Source organism: Lasiodiplodia theobromae, assembly GCF_012971845.1.
Source record: "Lasiodiplodia theobromae strain AM2As chromosome Unknown scaffold_31, whole genome shotgun sequence".
NCBI lineage: Eukaryota > Fungi > Ascomycota > Dothideomycetes > Botryosphaeriales > Botryosphaeriaceae > Lasiodiplodia > Lasiodiplodia theobromae.
The window spans coordinates 418326-441797 of record NW_023336510.1 but is presented as its reverse complement, the minus strand read 5'-3'; the positions used below and the strand labels follow the sequence as shown (position 1 = coordinate 441797).

Genomic DNA, 23472 nt, shown 5'->3' with positions numbered 1-23472 from the left:
CCGAAGGCTCACGACTCATCACCCACACTGCCCCTGCAGCACTCTCCATATATCGGAAACGGGCGGCCGGAACGAGTACCGCTGTGTGCTAGAACTATGCGTGACGACAATTCCCTCAACCGTTTGCTCGCCGTCTTGCGGGAGCGCCGCATACCCTTGACCCGCGATGACGTGCAGTGGGCCTTCGAATCGGTCAAAACGCAACACGACGCTGCCTCGTGGGTGGAAGAATATCTACAGTCAGACACCCTCTTGAGCAAAGAGGAGCTCGACCTGTAAGACGCCAAAACTTGAATATGAATGCATAATTAATGCCTATCAAGGTACGAAGCCTTGTGCGCACAAGACGAAGCGGTCAAGGACCGTGTGGACGCGCCAGAGATCCAGCCCTTCCAAGATGAAGAAATCCGGGCTGCCATCGAAGCTTTGGAGGCTTCCACTACTGCTATTGATCAGCAGACCAAAACCCTCGAGGTTCAGATGGATGCGCTCCTTGAGCTTCGCACGCAGAATGCAGAGCCGAGCAATGCGATTCGAAGAAAGCTCGACGACCGCAGGCGGAAAAACGCCTCAGAAAAAGGCCAGTTGGACTTTGACGTAAGCGGAAAAGTCTATTTGAGCAACCCGGGGAATTTGCTGACATTAAGCAGATAGATGGACTGTCAGATGCCATTAATGACCGTGTCTCGTCTTCTCAAAAGCAGGCCAAGTCTGCAGCATCTACTTTGACATCCGTGGTCAACGACCGCTTTACTTCTGATGATCGCATGCTTTCCGCAGTCTCGAAGCTTTCTTCGAAGCTCGAGCTGCCCTCCGAGGAACAATTTGATTCCCAAGCTATCGACCAGTGGTGCGCATCACTAGTGTCGTTCAGAGCGGCCACTATTAGAGCACGGGTTGATCGTATCTTCCATGAAACCCTCTTAATTGACGATGGTTCAAACGAAGGGGAACGACCCGAGGAGGAAGCTTTAGCCGAGAAAGAGGCGCTCAAAGAAGAGCTCGAGACGCTGCACGCTGAGATTACTTCCGTTGCTCAGATGGGTGTTGAGCAGGAACTGCACAGACCGATCGTCCAGACCCTCGAACAGGGTCAGGGCCAGCAAAAGCGTCTACAAACACGCTGGCTCGACTATGTAAGCTTCACATTCGTATCTGCCCGTGCAGTTCCGTCTCTAATCGAAATACCCAGATCCTCGCCTCATTGGAATATATGACCAATCGCCTCAACCACCTTACAATGCATGCCGCCGATTTACGTGCCTGTACCACCGCTCTAGCCGAAATCAGCGCACTCTTCTCTACGACCATGCCCCCTCCGCCCGCGCCTCGCTCTTCGCCTTACAAGCAGGCCGCAGCCGCCCGCGCTCGCGCCAAGAGCAATGCTTCTATGCCTGTCCAGCTTAGTGCGGCGACACAGCAGCTCCTCCGACAGCTGGACATCGTACTTCCCCCCGCTGCAAAGACTCCGCCGCTCCAGGCTCTTGCTCAAGCAGTTATGGACCGCCAGATCCGCCTTCTCGCGCACATTGACTCGAGTCAGAATGCAGCAGTGCAAAGCATTAGCGAAGCCGTGAGTTCGGGCGCAGTTGAAGTGCAGGAGATGCTGGCAGCGCTATACGCGAACTCTGAGTATGGAACTGTGGAGGTAACGAAGAAAGAGGTGGAAGAAGGATTGAAGGCGATCGAGAGGGGTATCGGAGAGGTGAGCAGTATCATGCCTGAGCTACAGGAGAAGATGGATGTGGCTGGGGGAGATGCGAAGTCAAAAAGGAGGGAGAGGGCATTTATTGGAAGATGGGGGAATCCAGATGAGTAGAGTGGCTGAAACAGCAGAGCACAAGTGTGTTTGTGTGGATTATCTCCTCGGCCGGCTTGATCCACCGGCACGTCCACCGGCACGCCCACTACGTAGTACTGTATTGTAGCTTTGTGATTGGTAGGAACGTGTGTGAGTAAGAAATCTAGATTATTCATCTCTCGATTAAAAAGACGCTAAACTTGAAAAAGTAATTGGTGGGCGTGCTGGTGGACGTGCCGGTGGATCAAGCCGGCCGAGGAGATAAATTTATAGAAGAGTATTGACTGCTCTGAACGGGGTTATTCAACTAATTTATATCTTCCAAATCTGAATTTCGAAGCTCTGAGAGAATACGCAATGAGCGCGTAGTAGAATAAACATGCGTTTCCGTCACTGCGAGCGGCAACTGCAAACAAAGAAAATTCAATTTCTGTATGATCCACCGCACTCCAACTCTAGAGCATGACGCAGAATTCAATGCGAAATTATAATACACTAACTAGCAACAGCCACTATATCATAGCTCCTTACCATACCTCGACCGGATCAGAAGAGACTTCTTAGGATATACCTGATTTTACCCTATCAAGCTTCCAATTGATCTCTGGTGGCGCCTTAACTTGATAAAGGTGCGGGAATCTAGCTCCCGTGGCGCTCTCAGTCGTCTCAGCCGGGACAAGAGTTGTGGGAGTACTATAATCTCCCGGGCAATGCTAAGAAGTGGGTTCGCTTTTGCGCCAGAGAGTGTTCTTGGGATATATGTGCTTCAAAGAATTTGGGTTGTATTAGTTGTTTATCTGGTGTGATTAAGCTAAAGGGGTGAAGCTATGTAAGAGAAAGGTGGTACCGCCAGCAAAAGGCATCGACGCGGCTACCGTGAAATGCCCATTGATAGTACCTTGAGTAAATTTGTCCTCCAAATGCAGATGAGTTTTTCCATGATCTGGTATCACGGAAGTGCATCCAATGTTGCAAATTTGCAAAGAGATGCCCACTACCCAAACGCATCAAACCAAAACCAAGCATTGATCCGCTGTTCTTTTCTCTCTTCTCTGAACAGTCCCACCCAGCCAAGCCATAGCCTTTACGCCATGGACTTGACGACCCTCTTTTCCTTCTCGACCCACTTCTGCTGCTCGCGCACCAGCATGTCGTAGAAGCCGCGGTCCCAGCCAGTGCACTGCAAGTACTCCCACCACAGCCTTAGACCGGGCGGATCCGCAGCATCCTCCTTGGCGAACGCCTGGAGGACCTTCTCTTTGGTAAGCTTTCCGACTTTCTTCCTGGCCAACTCTTCCCACTCCCTCAGATCACGTACGTGCCGACCAATCTCCTGCCTGACAACGTCGTCCTCGGCACCCTGGAGGCCCGGCAAGTGACCCTCGTACTCCGGCTTTGGCACGAAGGCCTTCATCAAGGCCTCCGTGACCCAGCTAGGACGTGCGACATCTGCGAGCTGCTCGGCCCAGTACATCTTCACGGCGTCCGGCACTTGTTCAACCTGCCTGTCATAGTCGAGCTTGTCCGAGAAGCGCAGCTGGCTGTACATTCCCATGTAGAGGTACTCTTTGCGACCGCCGACTTCGTCACCATCGCTCTCAAGCTTGTGCCTCTTTGCCCAGTCCGATGCTGCAACGAACACTGGCACGTTGTCGAAGGCAGCGGCCGCCTCGTCGCCATCAACGTCCTCGGGATTTTCCGGGTTGAAGAATGCGGTCAACTTGGCACCATGGGCAGCGGGCGAGCGTGGGAGATAAGGGTCAGTCGAGGCATCCAGAAGGTAATAGGTTCGGGATGGCATAATGCTGACGCCTTCGGCCACTGGATGATAGTAGAAGCCCGGGCTCCAGACCTTTCCGAGGAGAAACTTTCGGATGAAGTCCCAAGAGAAGGTCTGCATGGTAGAGGGCGAAGGAATAGTCGAGGTGATCGCGTCGTCCAGTGGGCGCAAGCTGCGGATTGCTAAGGGCTGCCAATTGCCAGCCGAGGACATGTGGACAAACGACAGGTCCTCAGTAGACGGAATCGGTGTGTCTGGGTTCACCGGAGGGGACTTGGGATCACTGTCGTTAGTGTCATCCTTCGAGTCTAGAAACCCATCCGGCTTTGCACCAAAGACACCGCTGAAACAAATGTTTAGTAAGAAATCCGCATTGTTATATATCGGGGACATACTTGGGTGGCTGCACTGCAGGTGCGGTAGACAGGCCACTGCCGTTCCGGTTGGGCGTGTTAGGCGGGCTGGGAGGGCCCTCAACTTGCTTCATGGCGTTGGCAGACGACTTGGCCATCAATGCGCCGAGAAAGCCACTGGATTTCTGAAGCCGCTCGCGAGTGGCATTCACCTCGGTGAGGTCGAACGTCTTGGATGGCTGGAAGGCGCCGACTGTGACAGTCCATCCGCCCTGTTTTAGCATCTCCATGTCCTTACGCAAGGACAAGATCTCCTCGTTGAAGAAGCTGGTAAGCTGGTGGAGGTCCGATGCAAATACCGTGACTTGCTGATTTCCATCTTCTTGGTGGTGATGAGGAACCACGGCAGCCATTGTCTCAACGTTTTCATGGGTGAGAGCAGTAGACGTAGGGGAAGTGATGGAATGCAGCTGAGGCTTGAAATCGCCGGCAGCAGGGTTGAAAGTGCTACCGGACGAACGTGCGATGGGCCGCGAGTGAGGTGCGTGCGCGCTCTGCAACATCCCGCCACGAGGAGGAATGTTTCTGTTATATGGCATGCTGCAAGTCGGGTATGAGAGCCTCGGGCATGGTTAGCGACAGTCTTGGTTTGAGAGGAGGAAAAGTTGAGGTGAAGTGTTTACAAACTTTGTGACAGTAGACTGCGTCTGTCTGCCGGGACGACAACTGCTGTGTTGGCGACAGCAGCAAACGTTTGGGTACTCCGGAAGATACTGTAAGTGGAGCAAGCAAAGTGGAAAGGTTAGACGGAAGTCGTAGATGTAGAAGGTTGGAGGAGCAGATGCTGGTGGTCCTTATTTTATGTTCTTGCTGGACCCTGGATGCGAATGCTTCCACGAGGTCGCATCCTATTGTGCAACTGCCTATTGTGCAGCTGCCGTAACGATATGATCATCTGAACAGGAAAGTGGGATAGGGCACGCAGTGTGCTCAAAGGTCCATTCTGTTCCGCCAATGTGTCAGCCACGCCAGGATGAGCAGCGGATTGAACTACCGATGCTCATTCCCCATGTTTCGCAGCGAGATGGTTTACGGGGTTGTCCGTCCAAATGCAATTATTAGAGATATCTGATCGTGGAAGAGAATGTCAAATGTATTGTTTGATGCATCTGGAATGCTTGAAGGATGTCTGGCCGTCTAGATGGTTCATTGCGCTGAATTGTGGATGAAAGACAGCCTTGATAAGCTCAACGCCGAATAAGGTGTGATATGAGCGGAGGGCATCCTCTACGTCACCCCCAGACTTTAATATCAAAGGGACTTTGAGCAAAGGAAATTCGTCAAACACATTAGCAATATTGTCCAGGCTAGATCCGAAGAGATTTTAATCCAAGCGTCCCTTGTTATTTGCCAAAGAGAGCCATGGATACAACCCGCTTCGGCATGCACTCGGGCTGCAAACATGCCCTACTATGATAAGATAAGATTGGCTCTCGGATCAGAACTTTCAGCGCGAGCTGTGCGTTCAAGACACCGGATCGGAGGAGGTGGATGAGGTTGTCGGACGGGATAATGGCCGAGCCCCTTTTCAGCGTGTTACACGAGGCGCACAGCAAGGGAGTGTGGTGTGCGGCGAGTGGGTGGAGGAAGGTCAGGAGACCCGCGGCGGAGGCTGGGCGGTGTAGGACGGCAGGACCCTGAGAGATGACGCGCGCGCTCGCTCGAGGTGCTTTCGCACCACGCTCGGACGCTGAGATTGCTGGCCGCCAGCCCAATTCTTCCAACTCTCCAATGCAACCCTCCCGCCTCTGCCGCCTCGCAAATCTGTCTCACCCTGCCATTTGACCAGACCTTCATTTTTTCCGTTCCACTATGCCGCCGGCAAAAGCTCGCCCTCACGATCCCGACGCGCGCTCTGACGCCCCCACGAAGGACAAGCACTCGGCCGCCTCCCACACCTCCCACGCGCGCGGTCGCAGGACTGGCGGGCCCGCCCATCTTACGAACGGAAGCCATCTGAAAGAAGTGCTCTCTGCCGCCGCCGATGCGACAAATGCAGCAAATCGTAATGGTGGACAGACCGCCCACACTGGCTCAACTGGAGGAGTAAGCTTCGCCCTCCTACCCCCGGCTCTTCCCATCCCGCCCAAGTCCAGCTTGCTCACGCATCCCCGGTGCATCGCGCAGATCTCCTGGGTATCCGAAGACCTTTCCCTGCTCCAGGACTACCGTTCGTCGCACCGCCTCGAAGCGCCGTCTGCCTTCAAAAATCCCTTAGGCCACGCGATCCTAGGGAGAGGCATCGGCAAGTACTCGCCCACGATGGTGCGCAAGAAGAACGAACGACGCATATCGAAGGAGCAACTGGCCACAGCAGTGCGCAAAAACTTCAACGCTCTCGCTGTGAGCGAGTCTGAGGTTATTGTGGACCTCCTTTACAAGGTGAAAATGCAGGGTACGTGCCCTTGGCACAGCGCAAGGCTTGCTCAGAAGACGCGAAGGACATCTTCTAACGACACCCATCAGACAAAACGTTCCGCTTGCGATTCCCTCCCCCACGCACGCGGTAGCCTCATCCGCCCGACACGTTACACGGCGCGACCGCTTGCTACATTCGAAACACACTCGGCACCCAGGAATTGGGCCATGCATCTGGCATAATCGGCGTTCATTTTCATACATACTCGGTCCATACGAAATCATTGGCGTTATTAAGGGAGGATACCCTCAGGTTATAGGCGATCTAGAGACTCGACAGCGTTGGAGTTCTCGCATCCTATCTGCGACTGCACGGGCTCGCACTCGGTTTTTTTTTTTTGGGCTATGGTATATTCGGTTGGCTATTCATTGGGATCACGAAGATAATGGAACGGGATGTGCATTAATAGACTCAGCATCACTATCAGCGCGTGGCGTCTTCGCGACGGGGAACAAGCCGACGCGCGCGCGCACGCACGCGCGTTTGCATCGGCGATGACGGCAGACGCGCAGGCGTGCCGCTGCGCCGTATCTTCCAAATACCACAGCATTTTGAACCTCGCTTTGGGGCGTCTGATGCGATGATAGATGCGAACATGAGAATGCAGCCATCAGAATGGAGCAATTGGCCATGCTCGAGTGGGTTGGCCAAGCTCGCGACAGCCATTGCCGTCATCGCGGGTAGCATCGCTATGACCGACCGGCATTCTCGAAGGATCCGGCCCGATGTGATTGGCTGGTCCGCTCGACGAGACCCGAACCTTCGTCCAAATTTCTATCGCATCAACACCACTGCTGCTGCTCTCCGCCCTGTGTCATAAATCAACTATTATCTTTGCACATCAACAATGAGTCTCGCAGCCCCGAGGGCAGCCGTCAAGAACGTGCTGCCTGCGCGCATAGCAACCGCCTCCGCACCCCAGCGGCGCCGACTCTCCAGCGCAGCTCCATCGTTGCCAGCATGGCGTCGTTCGGCACTTCAATGCGATCGGATAGGTCGGAAAAGTAGTCAAAGAAGGGTAAGGATGCCTTTTGTACGCCCTGAAAGCACCTGCTGATTGCCTTTTCCGCCCAGCTCTTCCACGCCACCGCAATCCATCTCGCAACGAAAGACCCGTACTCAGTTCTCGGCGTCGACAAGAACGCATCCGCATCGGAGATCAAGAAGGCATACTATGGCCTCGCGAAGAAGTACCACCCGGACACGAACAAGGACGCCGGCGCCAAAGACAAGTTCGCCGAAGCGCAGTCCGCGTACGAGCTGCTGTCGGATGCGGAGAAGAAGAAAGCCTACGACACGTACGGCTCGGCCGCATTCGACGGCGGTGCCAGTGGCTTTGGCGGCGCGGGTGCTGGGCCTGGTGGGCCCGGCGGTAGCCCGTTCGGCGGCTTCGGCTTCGGTGGAGGCGCTGGCGGATTTGGCGCTGACTTCAACTTTGAAGATATTTTCGGAGCGTTTGCAGGAGCAGGAGCTAGGAGGGGTGGACGCGCGCGTGGCGCGCGGGGTCCTTTCCAAGAGGAGATCCTCGTGGGCGATAACATCGAGGTGCAGACGAACATCAGTTTCATGGATGCGGCGAAGGGCACGACCAAGGAGATTTTCATCACCCCATTGGTTCAGTGCAATAGCTGCAAGGGTTCAGGCTTGAAGAAGGGCACGAAGAAATCGAATTGCCAGGTTTGCCAGGGTTCAGGCCAGAGAGTCATAAACATGGGCGGTTTCCACATGGCGACGGCTTGTACGGCATGTGGCGGAGCGGGCGTTTCAGTTCCTCATGGCTCGGAGTGCTCGACTTGCGATGGAGCGGGAGCGGTGAGGGACAGAAAGACGGTGACGGTGGACATCCCGGGAGGAGTGGAGGATGGCATGAGGTTGCGCGTTTCCGGAGAAGGCGATGCACCAGTCAGTGGCGGTACGGTATCAGACAAACCGCGGACTCAAAACGGTGATCTGTACGTCTTTATCAGGGTGGCGGCCGATCCCAAGTTTCAGCGCAGCGGCTCCGACGTCCTGTACACGGCTACCGTACCACTCACGACGGCTGTTCTCGGCGGAGAAATCCGGATTCCCACACTGGATGGAGATGTCAAGGTCAAGGTTCCCACCGGCACGGGCACCGGCGACAAAATCACTCTTGGCGGCATGGGCATGAAAAAGCTGAACAGTCGGAAGGGCATGAAGGGTGATCTGCGTGTGGAGTTCAAGGTCCAAATGCCGAAGTACCTAAGCGCCAACCAGCGGACTATCCTGGAAATGCTCGCGGACGAGATGGGTGACCAGAATGCTAAGAGAGTCATGAACCTTGGGAGCATGAACCAGGAGACGAAGGACAAGATTGACGAGGTGGAGAAGAACAAGCACCGGAACGAGGGATTCCTCAAGAGCGCATGGCACAACCTGACGGGTCAGCATAAGGAGCTGGACAAGGATTCGAAGGACAACAAATCGGACGACGAGCAGAAGAAGGCATCCGGCTCGGGCTGAGCGGACTCAGTCCTTCTCCAGCTGGAGCCATATGTGGAGTCGAAGCTCATGTCCGAATGCGTTCGTAAAAATTCCGACTGTACATTTGCGTCCGGAAAGTTCCTTTGACTGGCTGGGGGCACGAAGCCATCTGGTTGCGACAGCTGCTATGGGGGTGATGGCACGCGATGCGTCCTATTGGCCGTTGCGATGCCGGACGTGGTCGGTCTTTGGCGTTTAGCAGCGTTTTACGCGCGGGCGGGTGTGGATGGCGCGCAGAGCATTTTCAAGGCATATCTACGGCGTTTCAAGTGGCCTTGAGCGGCAATGGGCAGAAAATTTTGGGCTAGACTGTGTACATGTAGTATAATAGAGACATCTCTCCTCAAGGGTTGTGATTGGGCGGACGGTGCTGAGATTGGCGATTTGGTAAGCTGCTGGCCAGGGCGGCCCGGACCGCAGCAGCAGAAGGGCGCGTAATTCGGGAGCCGATATGCATGCGGGCTTGACGAGGTCAAGCAATGAGACGAAGGCGCGCATCTCGGGGCGGCAACCACTTCGCAGTCACAGCGAAGCTTAATCGACGATTCGGGCCGGCAGCGCTTATGACGCTACGGGCGGTGAGCTGCAATTGGCCGGGCGATGCGGGCCGCTTTGGAGACCTCCGCCGTGGGTGGCTTAGGCATCGCGACGGCCGCCCGCTGTGACTGCAATGCGTGTGTGGGCGCGTACGGCTGTAAGTGGGATGGTCGGGAGAGCCTCAATGCAAGCGCCAGACTCTAGACTCAGCCATCCGCCTGCACTTTGATTCGCGTAGCTCTTTCTTCACCGACACTGAAGCCGCCGGCCAGCGTTTCCCCACAGCGAGTCGAGACGGAACGTCAGCCAGGCAGGCGCGCTTGACTACTGGCACCATCCCGACCTGCGACGCAGCCACCCGAGCGAGCCCCATCCCGGCTCCACGAGCTGGACATAATACGCTCTGTCGACAGACATCGCATCATTGCTCACCCAGCGCTGCCTGGCCCGGAGAACACGCAAGCCACGACTAAGCCCAACACCACGACCGAGGCACACCCGCCCGCCTCCGCCCAAGCCGCCCAAATCAGCACCTGCATGCCCGCCGCGAGCTAGCGAGCACTGCTGCCAAAGACACCCCAAGCACGGGCGAGCTGCATCGCCGCCCGTCCACCACCCCGCCCAACATGACCGTCTTCGCGCCCATGCTGTCCTGTCCGCTCAAGCAGACCAACGAGATCGACTGGGTCACCCCATTGAAGCAGTACATCCGCCAGACCTACGGCGACGATCCGGAGCGTTATTCGGAAGAATGCGCGACCCTCAACAGGCTGCGCCAGGACATGCGCGGGGCTGGCAAGGATAGCGCCGCGGGGAGAGACCTGCTGTACCGATACTACGGCCAGCTGGAGCTTCTGGACTTGCGCTTCCCAGTCGATGAAAATCATATCAAGATATCATTCACTTGGTACGTCGGCCTCAGGCTTCGCTGACAGCCCCTACGCACAGCTGACATTCCTCTTCCACCCGCAGGTTTGATGCCTTCACCCACAAGCCCACCTCGCAATACTCGCTCGCGTATGAGAAGGCCTCGATCATCTTTAACATATCCGCCGTCCTCTCTTGTCACGCCGCCCACCAGAACCGCCACGAGGATGTGGGCCTCAAGACCGCCTACCACTCCTTCCAGGCTTCAGCCGGCATGTTCACCTACATCAACGAGAACTTCCTGCACGCGCCGTCCACGGATCTGAGCAGAGATACGGTCAAGACATTGATAGCTATAATGCTGGCGCAGGGCCAGGAAGTCTTCTTGGAAAAGCAGATTGAAGATGGCAAGAAGGTCGGCATGCTGGCCAAGCTGGCCAGTCAGGCCTCGTTTCTCTATACGCAAGCAACCGAGGGAGTGCAGGACAATGTGACCAGGGGCATCTTTGAGAAGGTCTGGTTGCTGGTGGTGCAGGTCAAGGCCAACTACATGGCGTCGCTGGCTCAATACTACCAGGCCCTGGCCGACAATGACGCTAATTCCCACGGAGTCGCCATTTGCAGGCTTCATTCTGCAGAGCAACAGGCGAAGGATGCGAACAGGATTGCGAATGCCTTCCCCTCGAGCGTTCCGGCCACTTCAAATCTGAGCTCTGAGACTGGTGGTATTCTCATAGACATGACGAAGCGGCATCTCGTGAATGTTCAGGAGCGTATCGAGGAGTTCACCAAGGATAACGACTTTATCTACCACCAGCCTGTTCCCTCTGAGGCCACTCTGTCCCCCATTCCCAAACTGCCTGCTGCGAAGGCCATCCCTGTTAGCGAACTTTACCAGGGCCAGGACATCCAGAGGATAATAGGTCCCGACATTTTCCAGAAGATTGTTCCCATTTCGGTAACGGAGCAGGCCAGTTTGTATGACGAGGAGAAAGCAAAGCTGATAAGAGCTGAGGCCGAGCGCGTGGAAACGGCCAACGATGAGATGGCGGCGAGTCTGGATTACCTCAAGCTGCCGGACAGTTTGAACATTCTGAAGGGCGGTATGGATCAGGAGATGACAGTTGACGATGACTTCCGGAAATGGTGCGAAGAATTGGCTGGCCATGCTCCCTTCACTACCGCCTTTGACCAGTTGAGCACGGAAAAGTCGTCGATCACAGCGATCCTTGATACAGCTTCGAAACAGCTGGATATGGAAGAGAGCGTGTGCGAGAAGATGCGGTCCAAATACGGCGCCGACTGGACGCAACAACCGAGTGCGCGCTTAACGGCAACGCTCCGAAGTGATATCAAGAACTACAAGACCGCCATCGAAGAAGCAAGCATCAGCGATGCGGCTCTCTACAGCACATTCCGCCAATACGAGTCGGATTTCGATGAAATGCGTTCCGCTGGAGAGACTGACGAGGCGGATGTGCTCTACCAGCGGGCGATGATCAAAGCTGGTGCAGCTCGTGGCAAAGGCAGGAGTAGTCCTGGTACCGAGGGCAACCTATTGGACGACGACTTCGAGGGTGGGCCGAGTGTCACGGAGCAAATTTCAGCCGTTGAGGAGCTTCTAAGGAAGCTGAATTTGATCAAGCGTGAAAGGCAGCAAGTGCTGAAAGACCTCAAGGAGAAGGTGAGCTGAACCCTCCGTTTGACCAACAGACCTTGTCTAATACACTCTAGGTCCACAACGACGACATCTCGAATGTCCTCATTCTCAACAAGAAGCAGATCTCTAACCAGGAGAACCAGCTCTTCAAGGCCGAGCTTGAGAAGTTCCGCCCTCATCAAAACCGGATCCTACAGGCCAATCACAAGCAATCCTCGCTTATGAAGCAGCTCACGCAGACCTACGGTGATCTTTTGCAAGACAAGCGCGTGCGGTCAGAGCAAAGCAAATACGAAGCATTCTCTAGACAGAGGAGCTCTGTCATTAGCAAATACCGCAAGATCTACCAGGCTTTCAACGACCTGATCTCTGGTCTCATGAGGGCGCAGGCGTTTTACTCTGACATGAAGGAGACTGTCGAGAGCTTGCAGCAGAATGTCGAAAGTTTTGTCAACAATAGAAGGGCTGAGGGTGGGCAGCTCCTTGGTTCGATTGAGAACAGAAAAGCATCAGGAAGTAGCGAACAAGCGGACCGGGAACGTGAGCGGATGCAGCAACTTATGGAGCGTATGTCGGTAGAACCGTCACGGTCGCCCGTCTCGCAACACGAGCGGACAAATTCCCGTCCTTCCCCGTTACAGCAGACCACAGCATACCAAACTCCCTACAACCCGGCCAGCTCACCACCAGTAACACCGCGTTACCCGCCCGTCACTGCTGCAGCCCCATCAGGAGGCCCTTACGGCGTACAATCCCCGCCCGGGCACCACCAATCATACCAGCCGCAACCCCCAACGAATGGCAATGCCGCGCCTTACCAACCGCAGCCCCCTCGCCGGGAATCATACCAACGCGAATATAACCCCAATAACTACGGACAGATGTCGCCGCCACCGACACAGCAGTACTTCTCTCAAAGCCAGTACGGCGGCTACCAGCCCCAAGCTGGCGGTAGCCAGTTGCCTCCAGGCTACATTCCGCCGCCTCCGCCGCCGGGTCCCCCGCCAAGTCATCAAAGCGTCGACTACTCTGGATTGACTGGCAGTGGTGCTGCGTATCCCAGCGGTCCAGGTGGATATGCAGCGGGTGGATACAGGGCACAAAGCATGGGCCAAGGGCAGCCGCAGCAGCAAGCCAGTGCAGCGGATCCGTGGGCGGGGTTGAGCGCATGGAAATGAGCGGGGAAGTAGATGCAGGGGGTGAATTTACTTATTGCGTGAAAAGTTCCGTGTCCGCAACGACAAGGTGAAGAAACGGGCATAAGGGAGGGCACATGAGTGGTCTCTTTCGTCTGTATCAAGCATTTCGTTTATTCTTAGCTTAAGTGAGACTACAGTTGAAATATAGCACATCCGCATTGCTTATGTCATGCTGAAAGTGAAGGTCACGCATTAACATCAAGAGTTCAAACGAGTGTCCATTATGTCTGGAAGTGTTTGCTAATGAGCGGCTTCAGTCCCCAACTGCGAGTTCGGCTTTCTGCAGACATTTCCGACCATTTCCCACAAAAACCCTCTTCCGTGCAGCCCCTATACCCTCACTGACAAGGTGTGATGCTCAAGTTGCAAGCAAGACCGACTGAAAGCTTATCAGTGTGATGAGTGCTGCAATATTCTGACATTCTTTGATCGTCCTCAAAGCCCTTTATCACATGTTTAATTAGCACTGTTCGGTAGCATACGGTCCAACTCTTCCACCAAGCCGATGAAAATTGCAGAACCATCACTTACAGATGACGTTCTTCGCCGTGGTAGGAGTCTGTGCAGTAGCTTCCTGGATAGACCTGCAGCAGGTCCAGCAGTCCTAGAAGAGAGTTCTTTCGTCAGCAAAGTGGCTTTGCCTCCTTCGCACAGGAGTTGGGATCGTCCACTCACTCCGAACTGTTTCGACTCCTGTTTTGCAACTTTCTGTTAGCAATCCGTTTCTCTTGGCTTTTTATCCGTAGGTTTGAAGGGGTAGGGAAGTCAGATGTTTGTTTGGTTTGGGTGAGGAGTAAGAGGGAATGTGGGAGAGCAGCGGGGACGAGGAAGAAGTGTACTGCTTTCTGCTTACCCAGTTTTCGGGGCATTGGAGATCTTCGGTAGCACACAGCCGCCAGCAGATCTGGGGCGTGTCGTCGTCGAACGGCATCTGGCGGCGCGGGGAGCACAGGCCGGTGGCGGCGAAGAGGGCGAGGGCAACAGTGGCGTACTTCATGGTGATAATGAGAAGGGATTTATATAGCAAGGCTTGCGTGTTCGTGTAGTTCTGATGGTGCCAGTGGGCTTGATGATGGCGTGATGGTGGTGGATTTGGATGCCTTTATATACCCTTTGCTGTCTCGCCGCTGAGCGCTTGCCGATGGTTCAAAGCAAGGTTGGCACTCTCGATCGTGGAGGTAGATCTCGGCTAATGCATCTAGATATTCCCCTCTGCATGGGCGCGTAGTGTGGTGGTTGAGTTCATTGCGGGGGCGTTTGTGCGACGTAAGGTTGGTTGGAGTAAGGATCACCCATTGCCCGGGATCTTGGATGGATTTGTGGAGTCCGTTCTGCATTGCCTCTGCACATGCATGCGATTAGGTGCGTTCCCGCCAACCGGTCAGTCCATGCTGGGGATGTGCACATGGAGGACATCAGATACTTCTAGACCCTGTCTTGTTTGCTTGCTGCAAAAATGTTGAAATTCAGGCATCGCTGTCAATTGCATTTGCAGCAAGTTTGGCCAATTCCCGGGCTCTTGGGGGAACCCAACTTCAGGCGGAAACGGAAGGTGGGTGGATGAGTCGGCTACCTGCAGCTCGTATCTCATAGCAAGCGGAGAGAAGCTCCGCTCGGTCTGACGTAGTAACTAGAATTGGTGGTGTGTATCGCAGCCTTTGCATGCATAGTGGCTGCAGTGTGCATCGGAAGCTTGACGTCGCACAAGATGCCCGCCGTGCATACCCGCAACCGAGATCTACACTAGCGTACGTGGGAGCCAGTGCAAGTTCAAGTGACTAAGTCTGAATCACGGACGGTATTGTAGGAGAAGGGAAAAGCAATGGTAGGGATTTGGATCCAATTCTGGCTCCTTATTAGCATTGATGGAGAATCACAGTTCTAGCAAAGCGCTAAGAGTACGAACAAAACATCTAGAAGCATCTTGGAAGACCGCATATACGAGATTCTCGAGCGGGGTATAGCAGTCTCTTCACAGCACTGTCTGCACATACACATATCCTCCTCATTCGTCCACGTCCTCAGCGCCACTGTGGAGCATTACATCACGTTCAATATAATGCACTCAAGTGGATCTCACGTTGAGCATTCCTTGCATAGAAAGCGGTTCCCTTTCCCACGTATTGTTGTGTCACCATTCACGATATGCCAGCTAATGCTAGCTACAGGACTACAATAGCTTTCTGGTAATTCCACCAATCCTTTAGCTGTTGCCACATGAGACAATGTTGCCGTTTAACCGGTCAATATTTCCTTAATGGGCTCAACATTGTCTTGTCTGTGATCAAGCCCGAGGGGTATTCAACCTCAACCAGAAGAATTGGGGTTGATGTTGGCAAGTGTAACGACGAAGGCTTGTCGTTTTGTGCCATTGAACCTTGGTAGCGGCTCGGACTCTCCGCATGGAAAATCGGAATCCAAGAGACATAGATCGCTCACCTCAGATCAATGCACGAAGGCTCTCCCATTGTACCGCTAGCATCTGCTAAACGGAGAAATTCGTTCGGTTCCCCTCCCGCCGATGTAAGCGGAGGCTTGAGACGACCTGCATAGACTAACTGCGGACAATCCGGTGCATCCTGCTGGGCAGCGCTGAACCAACTGGTCGTTGATGCGTGCCGAGCACCCGCCTTAGCGTATGGCGATACAGATGCACCCCACTTGCTAGTGACGGGGAATTTCCCAGTTTCATTGAGTCCGGTGTGTAGTACGCAGTGTGGTTGCTGCCATAGGACGCTTTCGTAGGATACTGCTGCAGTCATGGTTTGCGAGTGTTGTGTCAAGTGGCTTGCACTTGGCTCAGATCCTGGAGACTATTCCACCGGGGAGAATTGCCTCCCAGATCGACGGTAGGCCGCGAATGTGACATGCATTCTGGTCAACTGTTTGGAGAAAAGATCCCGACTCTAGCGAGAGCGCGAGAGCGCGAGAGAGAACGAAAAGAAGATTTCAAAATAGTAAACTTCTAAGTCATACTATGGAACTGCTCCTAGTGAGCTTACGGGAATTTGCGATAGACTGTAAACGCTACCAGAGATGACTGTCGGATGAAATATCTGCGGATGTCCACCTCGCCTGCGTTGGCATACATGTCATGAACAGGCATGACTACACTTGATCCTTGCTGTATGCTTCCGCACAATCTCTCGGTTCTCTCCCATGCCTGTGTTAGGTTAAGGAAAAGCGAATTTGATATATGACACACTCGAGCGGGGCTAGGCGAGCACGCATAGTGCAAACCACCCGTGACTCCAGGACGAGGGCACTCCGAGATCGAGCTTCACTAGGCGTCCCACCATGGCCTTGATTAACCATGTGATAATGGCTTTGGCTTACGAGATATTTAGTTATCAATTCGATCTACATTTCCGGAGTCAACTATCCAGATTCCCCAATATCTTGTTCCGCATGCCGAGGAGGTGTAGAAAACACTACTATACGACATGCCAATAGCCAGAGACCCCTCGCCCGTAGTGAGCAACCACCTCCTCCGCGATGAGACGTGCCGAGAGACGGCCGCCAATAACGGAAACAGACGCTCTGTTCTTCGCCCCAAAATAAAAAGTGAGCAAAAGGGAACTTTTTAACCTCCACTCCACCCCATGACAAATGATCCAAAAGAGAATGGATGAAGAAGAAAAGATTATTCCACGCCAAACACGCCTGCATGCCAGTTTTCAATAGCAGAATCCACCATTATCAAAAAGAGAACCCTACCCCGCATTTCCCCTATCGCCTGTCATGGATGACCAATTCAACCAACAATCGCCTTCTTTTTGTGCTCCAACCGGTAATGCTTCTCAAGCTCGTACCCCAGAAAAGGCCATGTCCTCCAGTTCATCTCTACAGAAATCTTCTTTTTCCCATCAATCCTAAAGCACTCCTCCCCATCTTTTACCTCAGCACCATCTCGATCCTGGCCCTCAAGTCGACCGCCAAGCCCATCCACTCTCTCTCCAAGCATCCGCTCTCCTCGACCACGCGCAGCAGCTCCTGCACCATCGCCGCGTTCTCCACTCCGCCAAAAGCATATCCACCGCCGCGCGTGCTCTCGTTGAACCACGCGTCCACAACGTGCACCAGGTCGTGCGCGATCCACTTGCGCTGTCGTCCCACGAAGGGCGCCTCGTTGTTGTAAAACACGCTCTCCAGCACCGCCACTATCTGGTCGTGCGCCACCATCAGGTCCAGGAACACGTCCACCACCCACGTCTGTGGGCCCACGCCGCGCTGGTGCGTGAACGCGTACGTCTCGAGCAGGGGTAGGACGGTCGGGATGTTGAAGGTCGTATCCGACAGGTGCAGGCGGGCGCCGAGCTCGCGTACCGTCTCCGCCACCACTTCCCACGGCCGCTGGTTCTGGAGCGTGGCGGCCTCGTGTGTCTGCTCGAGGAGGTTCTGCCAAGTTGCCCGGATGTTAGAGAGATCGCGGTGATCGGCGACCTGGTAGATCAGAAGGCAAAGGTCGTAGTAACCAGCCTGGTCGGCAAAGTTACCGTAGAGCTGTGACATATGGTCAGAATTGACTTTGGTCAGAGTAGAAACGTGTCGAAGACTTACATCATCCAAAGGCAGGATCTGCCCGTTCAAACTCCTGATGATCTCCGGCTTTCTTTCAGGAGAAAGGCGACGTTCCCCCTTCATCCGGTCTAGGATGTCGCTCTGAATGTTAGCAAGATCAAGTAGATCTGTGGCTTCCCTCAAGAGCTCTTGCCGCGATTGTCTCGACATCGGGACGTCGCCCAGACCTGTCAAGCGCGTCGAGGCGTTCGTCTTGGCTTGACTGAGATAGCGAATGCGATGCTCGAGCGACAAGTCAAATCCGCTCTTAGCAAGCTGGAGCTGAACTTCTGCAGCGTCGAAAAAGCGGTGGTGGTGTGCGTAGTATCTGCACATCAGATCGGCATGTCTGGCCTCCTCGACCGACTTCCGCTTCAGATAGCTGATGACGTAGTGAGAGGTAATTTCCAGCAAGCGGTCGCTCCAGCCCTGTTCCAGGTACCAGTCGAAGAGGTCGTTCTGGAAAACTTCATCTTCAGAGTTGTTGATCTCGTCGTAAGCCTCCAACTTTCTCTTGTAGGTAGGAGTGATTTGGCCGTCGATCGTTTCGGGCTCCGTTTGCGCTGCGGTATCTACAGCGATGATGATTTTATGGACCAGATTGTAGCAGGCCTTGCGAGACTCGAACTCCTTCCTTCTCGGATCCTGCAAGGTATGAGCCTTTGCTAATGGATGGGTTGCGATGGAAAATCTTACATTAGGAAGCATGTTGTCCTTGATGAAGCCAAGGGCCTTGTTTCCACGATCTAGTTGCTGAGCAACCTTTAGGGTGAGACGAATTGCACCTGTCTGTGTCAGTCTATCCGGCGTTACGCATACAATGGATGGCTCAACTTACCAGCAAAGAAAGACATGGCAATGTATTGCTCGATTGCGCCTTGCAGGTGCTCCATAGACAAACTAGAGGCAACCTTCTGGAACAGATTCAAGCTATCGTTGAGCAGCTGACGTCCAGTTTCAGAGTGTGCACCGGCATCCTGAGCCTTTCTGAGCTTCTCCTGGGCCTTGAAGATGACGACATCGTCGGCGCTGCAGAAACTGCCACACCTCCTTCTGAGGGCTTCAGCGACAGTATCGACGTTCGAGCCCTTCTCGATGTTGCGGTTGACGATGGCCTTGACCAACTCCTTGGCCAAGTCTCTGCCTTCCTTGACAGCGAACAAGTTCTCAAAGGTCAGCTGGCGGACTTTGCCTCTGACGTCCTCAGGGAGAGAGAGAACAATCTCGTCGACTTTTTCGTCGAACAGAACCAGAACAAACGAGATGCCCTCGATGACGTTCGTAAGGAGCTTGACAATGGAGTTCATGGCGCGGTGTTCGCCACGCAGAGCAATCTCCTCCTGTGGAGTCGCCACCCGGCCAAGAGCCTCCGGGCCGGCCAAACCTTCGATGAAGCTTTTGTTGGTCTCCAGGAATTCTTGGAGGTGGGTGAGATCACGCTGGATGCTCTGGAGCTTCGCCAGCTCAATGGTGGGCGTGACTTCGAAGCCACCTGCGGCACTCACGCCTTCGTTCAAGATGGGAACCTTCCACACGGAACGAAGGAGACGGGCGATGTAAAGAGCCACACCGTCGTGACGGGGCGAGGGGCGAACGTTGTCCAAGCGATCAGCGTTGTTGTCCAGCTGCAGGTTCTCGTTGTACGTCGGCTTGCCACCATACTCGATGAATGCCTTGCGAGCAAACTCCAGGGTATCATTGTCTGTCAATTTAGCCACCCGGTAATCGTGCGTAACGTCCGAAGCCTGACCGCACGCCACAGCAAGCGCAGTCGCACACGTCTCGCTCCGTCCATACACTCGCACAAAGTTCTTGATTTCCGCCTCGAGACCGTCCTCACCACCACCGGATTTGATAGCAGCCGCGAATACGTCTACGAGTCTGCGACGTCGAATCGTGTGCACACCAGTGTTGGTCAAGATGGCGAATTCGCTTGTAGCCTTGTCAAACTGAACCGCAAGCTCGTTACCAAAGCCAAGCGGCGTGCCTGTAGCGCCGAACGGCTCCGTGACCAATCCAACGTCCTGCATGTTGCTGCCAAGCGGGATCCACTGGCCCTTCTCGTAGAACCTCGGAATTTGCGCCGGTTCAGCGGGTCTTGCAATCCTTCCAGAGTCCGGAGAAGATAGGAAAAGCTTTTCAGCTTGCGAAACTTCATCCCTAACGAAGCAAAGGAAGTAACCGGGCGCGAAGCGTGCGGCCTTGGTTGTGACGGTCAAGTTGCGGGAGTTGGTATCAATGGAGGTCACCTGGTAGCCACCGATTTGCTGGACAGGAGGTGCTTGATTCGCGGGGTCGTTGGTCTTGCCTGGAGGAAACTTGACGTGGTGAACTTGCATGCTGCTCGGCGCGCTCGTGACATCGGTGGAATAGAAGCCGCCGGAGGTGGCGCTAAGGAAAATGCGGCATCCCGTGTTCGTCGTCGCCATGAGGTTCAGTCTCGAGGCCTCGGTAGCCGAGATGGGCGTGAGCGAAGCCAACTGCGTCTGGGAAGTGATGAGTTCGGAAGCAGCAACCATGTGACCGATTTGTGTCCTGATTGTTGCAAAGTTCCTAGTAATTACACAGTCCAGCGAAGCCATGTTCTTCATGTGGAAGACGCGTATCGCAGATAGGCTTGAGAGAGTGTAGAGAAGGTTGCGGCTGTCGTCCACCACCATTTGGACCACGTACTCCTTGGATGCTGGTTGGACGAGGCCAATAACGGGTTTAAGCATCGCCGCGCCGAACGAAAGCTTGAGGGAGTTATTGACGTAGTTAATCATGGACTTGTTAACGTGGTTGACGGTACCGCATTTGCTGCCGAACCATCTCTCTTCCTGCTGGTACGTGAGCTCGTACACGTCGTCCGTGACCTCTCCACCAAAGAAGATCCTGCCCGACTTTGCAGAGCCCTCAATACACCTGACACCAATGCCCCGTATCGATGCCCGCATGTTTGTCTGGTACAGTGCAACCTCGTTGACACCCTCCGGAGTCTTTTTATACGCGACGCCGATCAGGATCATCTCTGTAGTCGTGGCAACGACGAGAAGGTGCGTAATCGCGTCGACGAAGACTTTTGCGCGCGGCTTAACCAGTTTCACGGCGGTGATGATGTTCGGCTGGTCCTCGAAGCCGATGAGGTCGGGATTCGGGAGCGTGTAGTCCCAAAGGTACAGCGCATTATCTATGACGACCCACGCGTGGCCAAGCTCGGCAAACAAACCCATCATGGTCGAAACTTGAGCCTCGTTGTACTGCTCGAATATGCGGTCAGGGATGTTGTACGTCTTGACCTGTTGAAAGGGTGCCAACGCGTTGCTCTTGGGGATGTCATAGTCGGACGATATGCCCTCTGTCAAGCCTGTCAGCCCAAATACCAGGAGGCGCGTAGATACAGGCAGACTTACGCGTTATGTAGCTGTCCAAATCCGGGTATCTCGCTTCCTGCGTCAACGTATCGTTGACAGTCCTTGCAGCGCGCTCAATGGGCTGAATCTCTGGTTGCTGCTGCTGGACTGCAGGGGCGGGTGGGGCAGGCGCAGGCGCAGGCACGAGCGGCTGCTGGAGTTGCTGTGGAGGATTTACAGGTGCCGTGTTGACGCGGAAAACGGGCTGAGCTGGGCGCACTCCCGGGCCAGGCGTCATCATGAAAGCGCCGGGAAGCGGGCGCTGTGGTGTCGCGGGATTCATGTTTGCGCGCGGGCGCGTCGAGGACGCGATGCAGGCGACGGGATCTGAGATATTAAGAGGTCGCCAGACGGCGGAGCTGAAGCAGTCGGGGCGGGCGCAATGGCTGGTCTATGAACATTCATACAAAAGGTGCCGGCAGAAGAAGGATTTGAAGCGGGGCAGAGGTCGGGGCGCGGCGCGTGAAGAGGAGGCTGGGCTGTCGGCGACAGGAGCTGGGCTGTCGGACAACTTTGGTGTTGTCGCGACTTCACCAGAAGAGAGCTCCACGACAAAAGCTTGGCATGATCGGCGGCGCGCGCCAGAGCTCAAGGTGACCTGCACTTTTTGCGTCTCAGCTTCCCGCACCTTCACCCAAGGCCAATTGTTCCGATCACAATTCACCAAAACTTCTTGAGGTGCGAGCCCTTGTAGGAGATTCTTGAGTTATTCGCTGGCGGCAATTAATACAGCTATAGACAAACACGCGCCCGCTACCAACCATCATGTCATTCTCCCTCTCTGCGCATCTGCGCCCTGCGCGCCTCTGCTTCCGCTGCATGCGTGCTTTCGTCCGCCCCTCTTCCACCGCCGCCTCGCCCTCGCCGATTCTCTCCCGTCTCCGTGAAGACATGAAGACGGCCATGCGCGCCAAGGACTCGGCCCGGCTTACCGTCGTTCGCAGCGTCCTGAACGACATCACGAATGCTTCCAAGACCGACAAGCCCATCTCTGATGACATGCTCCTGCGCTCTCTGCTGCTGAAGAAGATCAACCAGTCCAAGGATGCCGCGCAGCAGTTCCGCGACGCCAAGCGCGAGGACTTGGCGGAGAAGGAAGATAGCAGCGCGAACGTGATGAAGGATTACGTCAGTGAGATCGAGGAGGCAGCTGGAGGTGTCGTGGCTGCGGATGAGCTGCAGCGCGCCGTCAAAGAGACGATTGAGAACTGGCAGGACGGAAAGCCTGTTGTTGGCAAGGTTCTTGCAAAGATCACCGGAGCCGGCGGCGTGCTTGACGGTCGGCTGGTGGAGAAGAGTGATCTCGTCAAGGCTATCAAGGAGGCATTGCCCAAATAAGCTCTTCCGAGAATGAGCAAACCATGCACGCATTTGACGAGTGCCTGCACTGGTGCGCTTCTTCACTGCAAGGCGTTAAGGAGCGGTTTGCTGTACGAATTAAGGTACAGTATTCAACTGTACAATGAATGTATTATACTACAAAACGGACGATACCCCGCTCTTTAATGAATGTAAAAGCTGAGCCTGCCAGAGCTTTCTCTAATCTAAAGGAATGAAACAGGTATGGATGGTAGGAAACTGTTCCCAATCTCTCAACCCATGGAATTAATAATACGTATAAAATGAGCGGAAATCTTATGTGTACTTTTGATTCAGGAAATGAGGCTGGTCTCGCTCTTCAGCAGAATGAGTGCCAATCTTTTTGAGGCTGCGCCACAGGCCCTGCTTATTCGAAGCGTACTTACTCTTAAGACGACCAGTGAACGGGTACGGGCGACTTCTGGTAGCCAGAATCGAAACCTCCAGAGCTCGAGCCACCTTGAGCAGAGTTAACGGGCAAGCGGGGACGAGGCGGCCCAAAATCTCCAGGTCTGTATGAATCAACGTGCTCGTGAATACCGGGCGGGAAGTCGTCGATATATGGCTTCGGTGGGCCCGGACGCCATCTGGGTGGCTCGGGATGAGGGCAATCGAACCCGAAACACGGCCTCGGGGGTGGCGGTGGCGGTGGGGGACGAGGGCAGTCGAACCCGAAACACGGCCTCGGGGGTGGCGGTGGCGGTGGGGGACGAGGGCAATCGAATCCGAAACACGGCCTCGGGCGTGGAGGCGGCGGCGGCGGCGGAGGTGGAGGCGGAGGTGGAGGCGGAGGCGGAGGCGGAGGCGGTGGCGGAGGAAGGCAATCGAAGCACGGCTTAGGCTTAGGGGGTGGAGGCGGAGGTGGAGGTGGAGGTGGAGGCGGAGGAGGGCAGTTGACGCACGGCTTCGGGGGTGGAGGTGGCGGAGGCGGAGGGGGCGGAGGCGGAGGAGGGCAGTTGATACAAGGCGGCGGCGGTGGC

The 23472-nt window shown here is 54.9% G+C and overlaps 7 protein-coding genes across 7 annotated transcripts; 4 read left to right on the top strand and 3 right to left on the bottom strand.

The window, feature by feature from the left end:
* Positions 1-96: 96 nt before the first annotated feature.
* LTHEOB_9405 (uncharacterized protein) lies at positions 97-1819 on the top strand (the record flags this gene model as incomplete). The annotated part of the gene is made up of 4 exons (XM_035518990.1): positions 97-275; positions 324-597; positions 651-1136; positions 1193-1819. The coding sequence occupies 4 exons, from the start codon at positions 97-99 to the stop codon at positions 1817-1819; spliced, it is 1566 nt and encodes a 521-aa protein (XP_035369010.1).
* A 1066-nt stretch (positions 1820-2885) lies between these two features.
* On the bottom strand, positions 2886-4347 carry LTHEOB_9404 (Sh3 domain-containing protein; the record flags this gene model as incomplete). The annotated part of the gene is made up of 2 exons (XM_035518989.1): positions 2886-3924; positions 3977-4347. The coding sequence occupies 2 exons, from the start codon at positions 4345-4347 to the stop codon at positions 2886-2888; spliced, it is 1410 nt and encodes a 469-aa protein (XP_035369009.1).
* A 1459-nt stretch (positions 4348-5806) lies between these two features.
* On the top strand, positions 5807-8897 carry LTHEOB_9403 (Mitochondrial chaperone; the record flags this gene model as incomplete). The annotated part of the gene is made up of 2 exons (XM_035518988.1): positions 5807-6376; positions 7488-8897. The coding sequence occupies 2 exons, from the start codon at positions 5807-5809 to the stop codon at positions 8895-8897; spliced, it is 1980 nt and encodes a 659-aa protein (XP_035369008.1).
* A 1184-nt stretch (positions 8898-10081) lies between these two features.
* On the top strand, positions 10082-13160 carry LTHEOB_9402 (Vacuolar protein-sorting protein bro1; the record flags this gene model as incomplete). The annotated part of the gene is made up of 3 exons (XM_035518987.1): positions 10082-10362; positions 10428-12006; positions 12057-13160. The coding sequence occupies 3 exons, from the start codon at positions 10082-10084 to the stop codon at positions 13158-13160; spliced, it is 2964 nt and encodes a 987-aa protein (XP_035369007.1).
* A 359-nt stretch (positions 13161-13519) lies between these two features.
* On the bottom strand, positions 13520-14178 carry LTHEOB_9401 (uncharacterized protein; the record flags this gene model as incomplete). Its single annotated transcript, XM_035518986.1, has 4 exons — positions 13520-13560; positions 13713-13785; positions 13857-13874; positions 14035-14178. The coding sequence occupies 4 exons, from the start codon at positions 14176-14178 to the stop codon at positions 13520-13522; spliced, it is 276 nt and encodes a 91-aa protein (XP_035369006.1).
* Positions 14179-17075: 2897 nt separating this feature from the next.
* LTHEOB_9400 (Non-repetitive nucleoporin) lies at positions 17076-21416 on the bottom strand (the record flags this gene model as incomplete). The annotated part of the gene is made up of 5 exons (XM_035518985.1): positions 17076-17684; positions 17742-18386; positions 18438-18526; positions 18580-21078; positions 21134-21416. 5 exons carry the CDS (start codon positions 21414-21416, stop codon positions 17076-17078), a joined length of 4125 nt encoding a protein of 1374 aa, XP_035369005.1.
* Positions 21417-21952: 536 nt separating this feature from the next.
* On the top strand, positions 21953-22471 carry LTHEOB_9399 (Aspartyl glutamyl-tRNA amidotransferase; the record flags this gene model as incomplete). Its single annotated transcript, XM_035518982.1, has 1 exon — positions 21953-22471. One exon carries the CDS (start codon positions 21953-21955, stop codon positions 22469-22471), a length of 519 nt encoding a protein of 172 aa, XP_035369004.1.
* Between the last annotated feature and the right edge of the window lie 1001 nt (positions 22472-23472).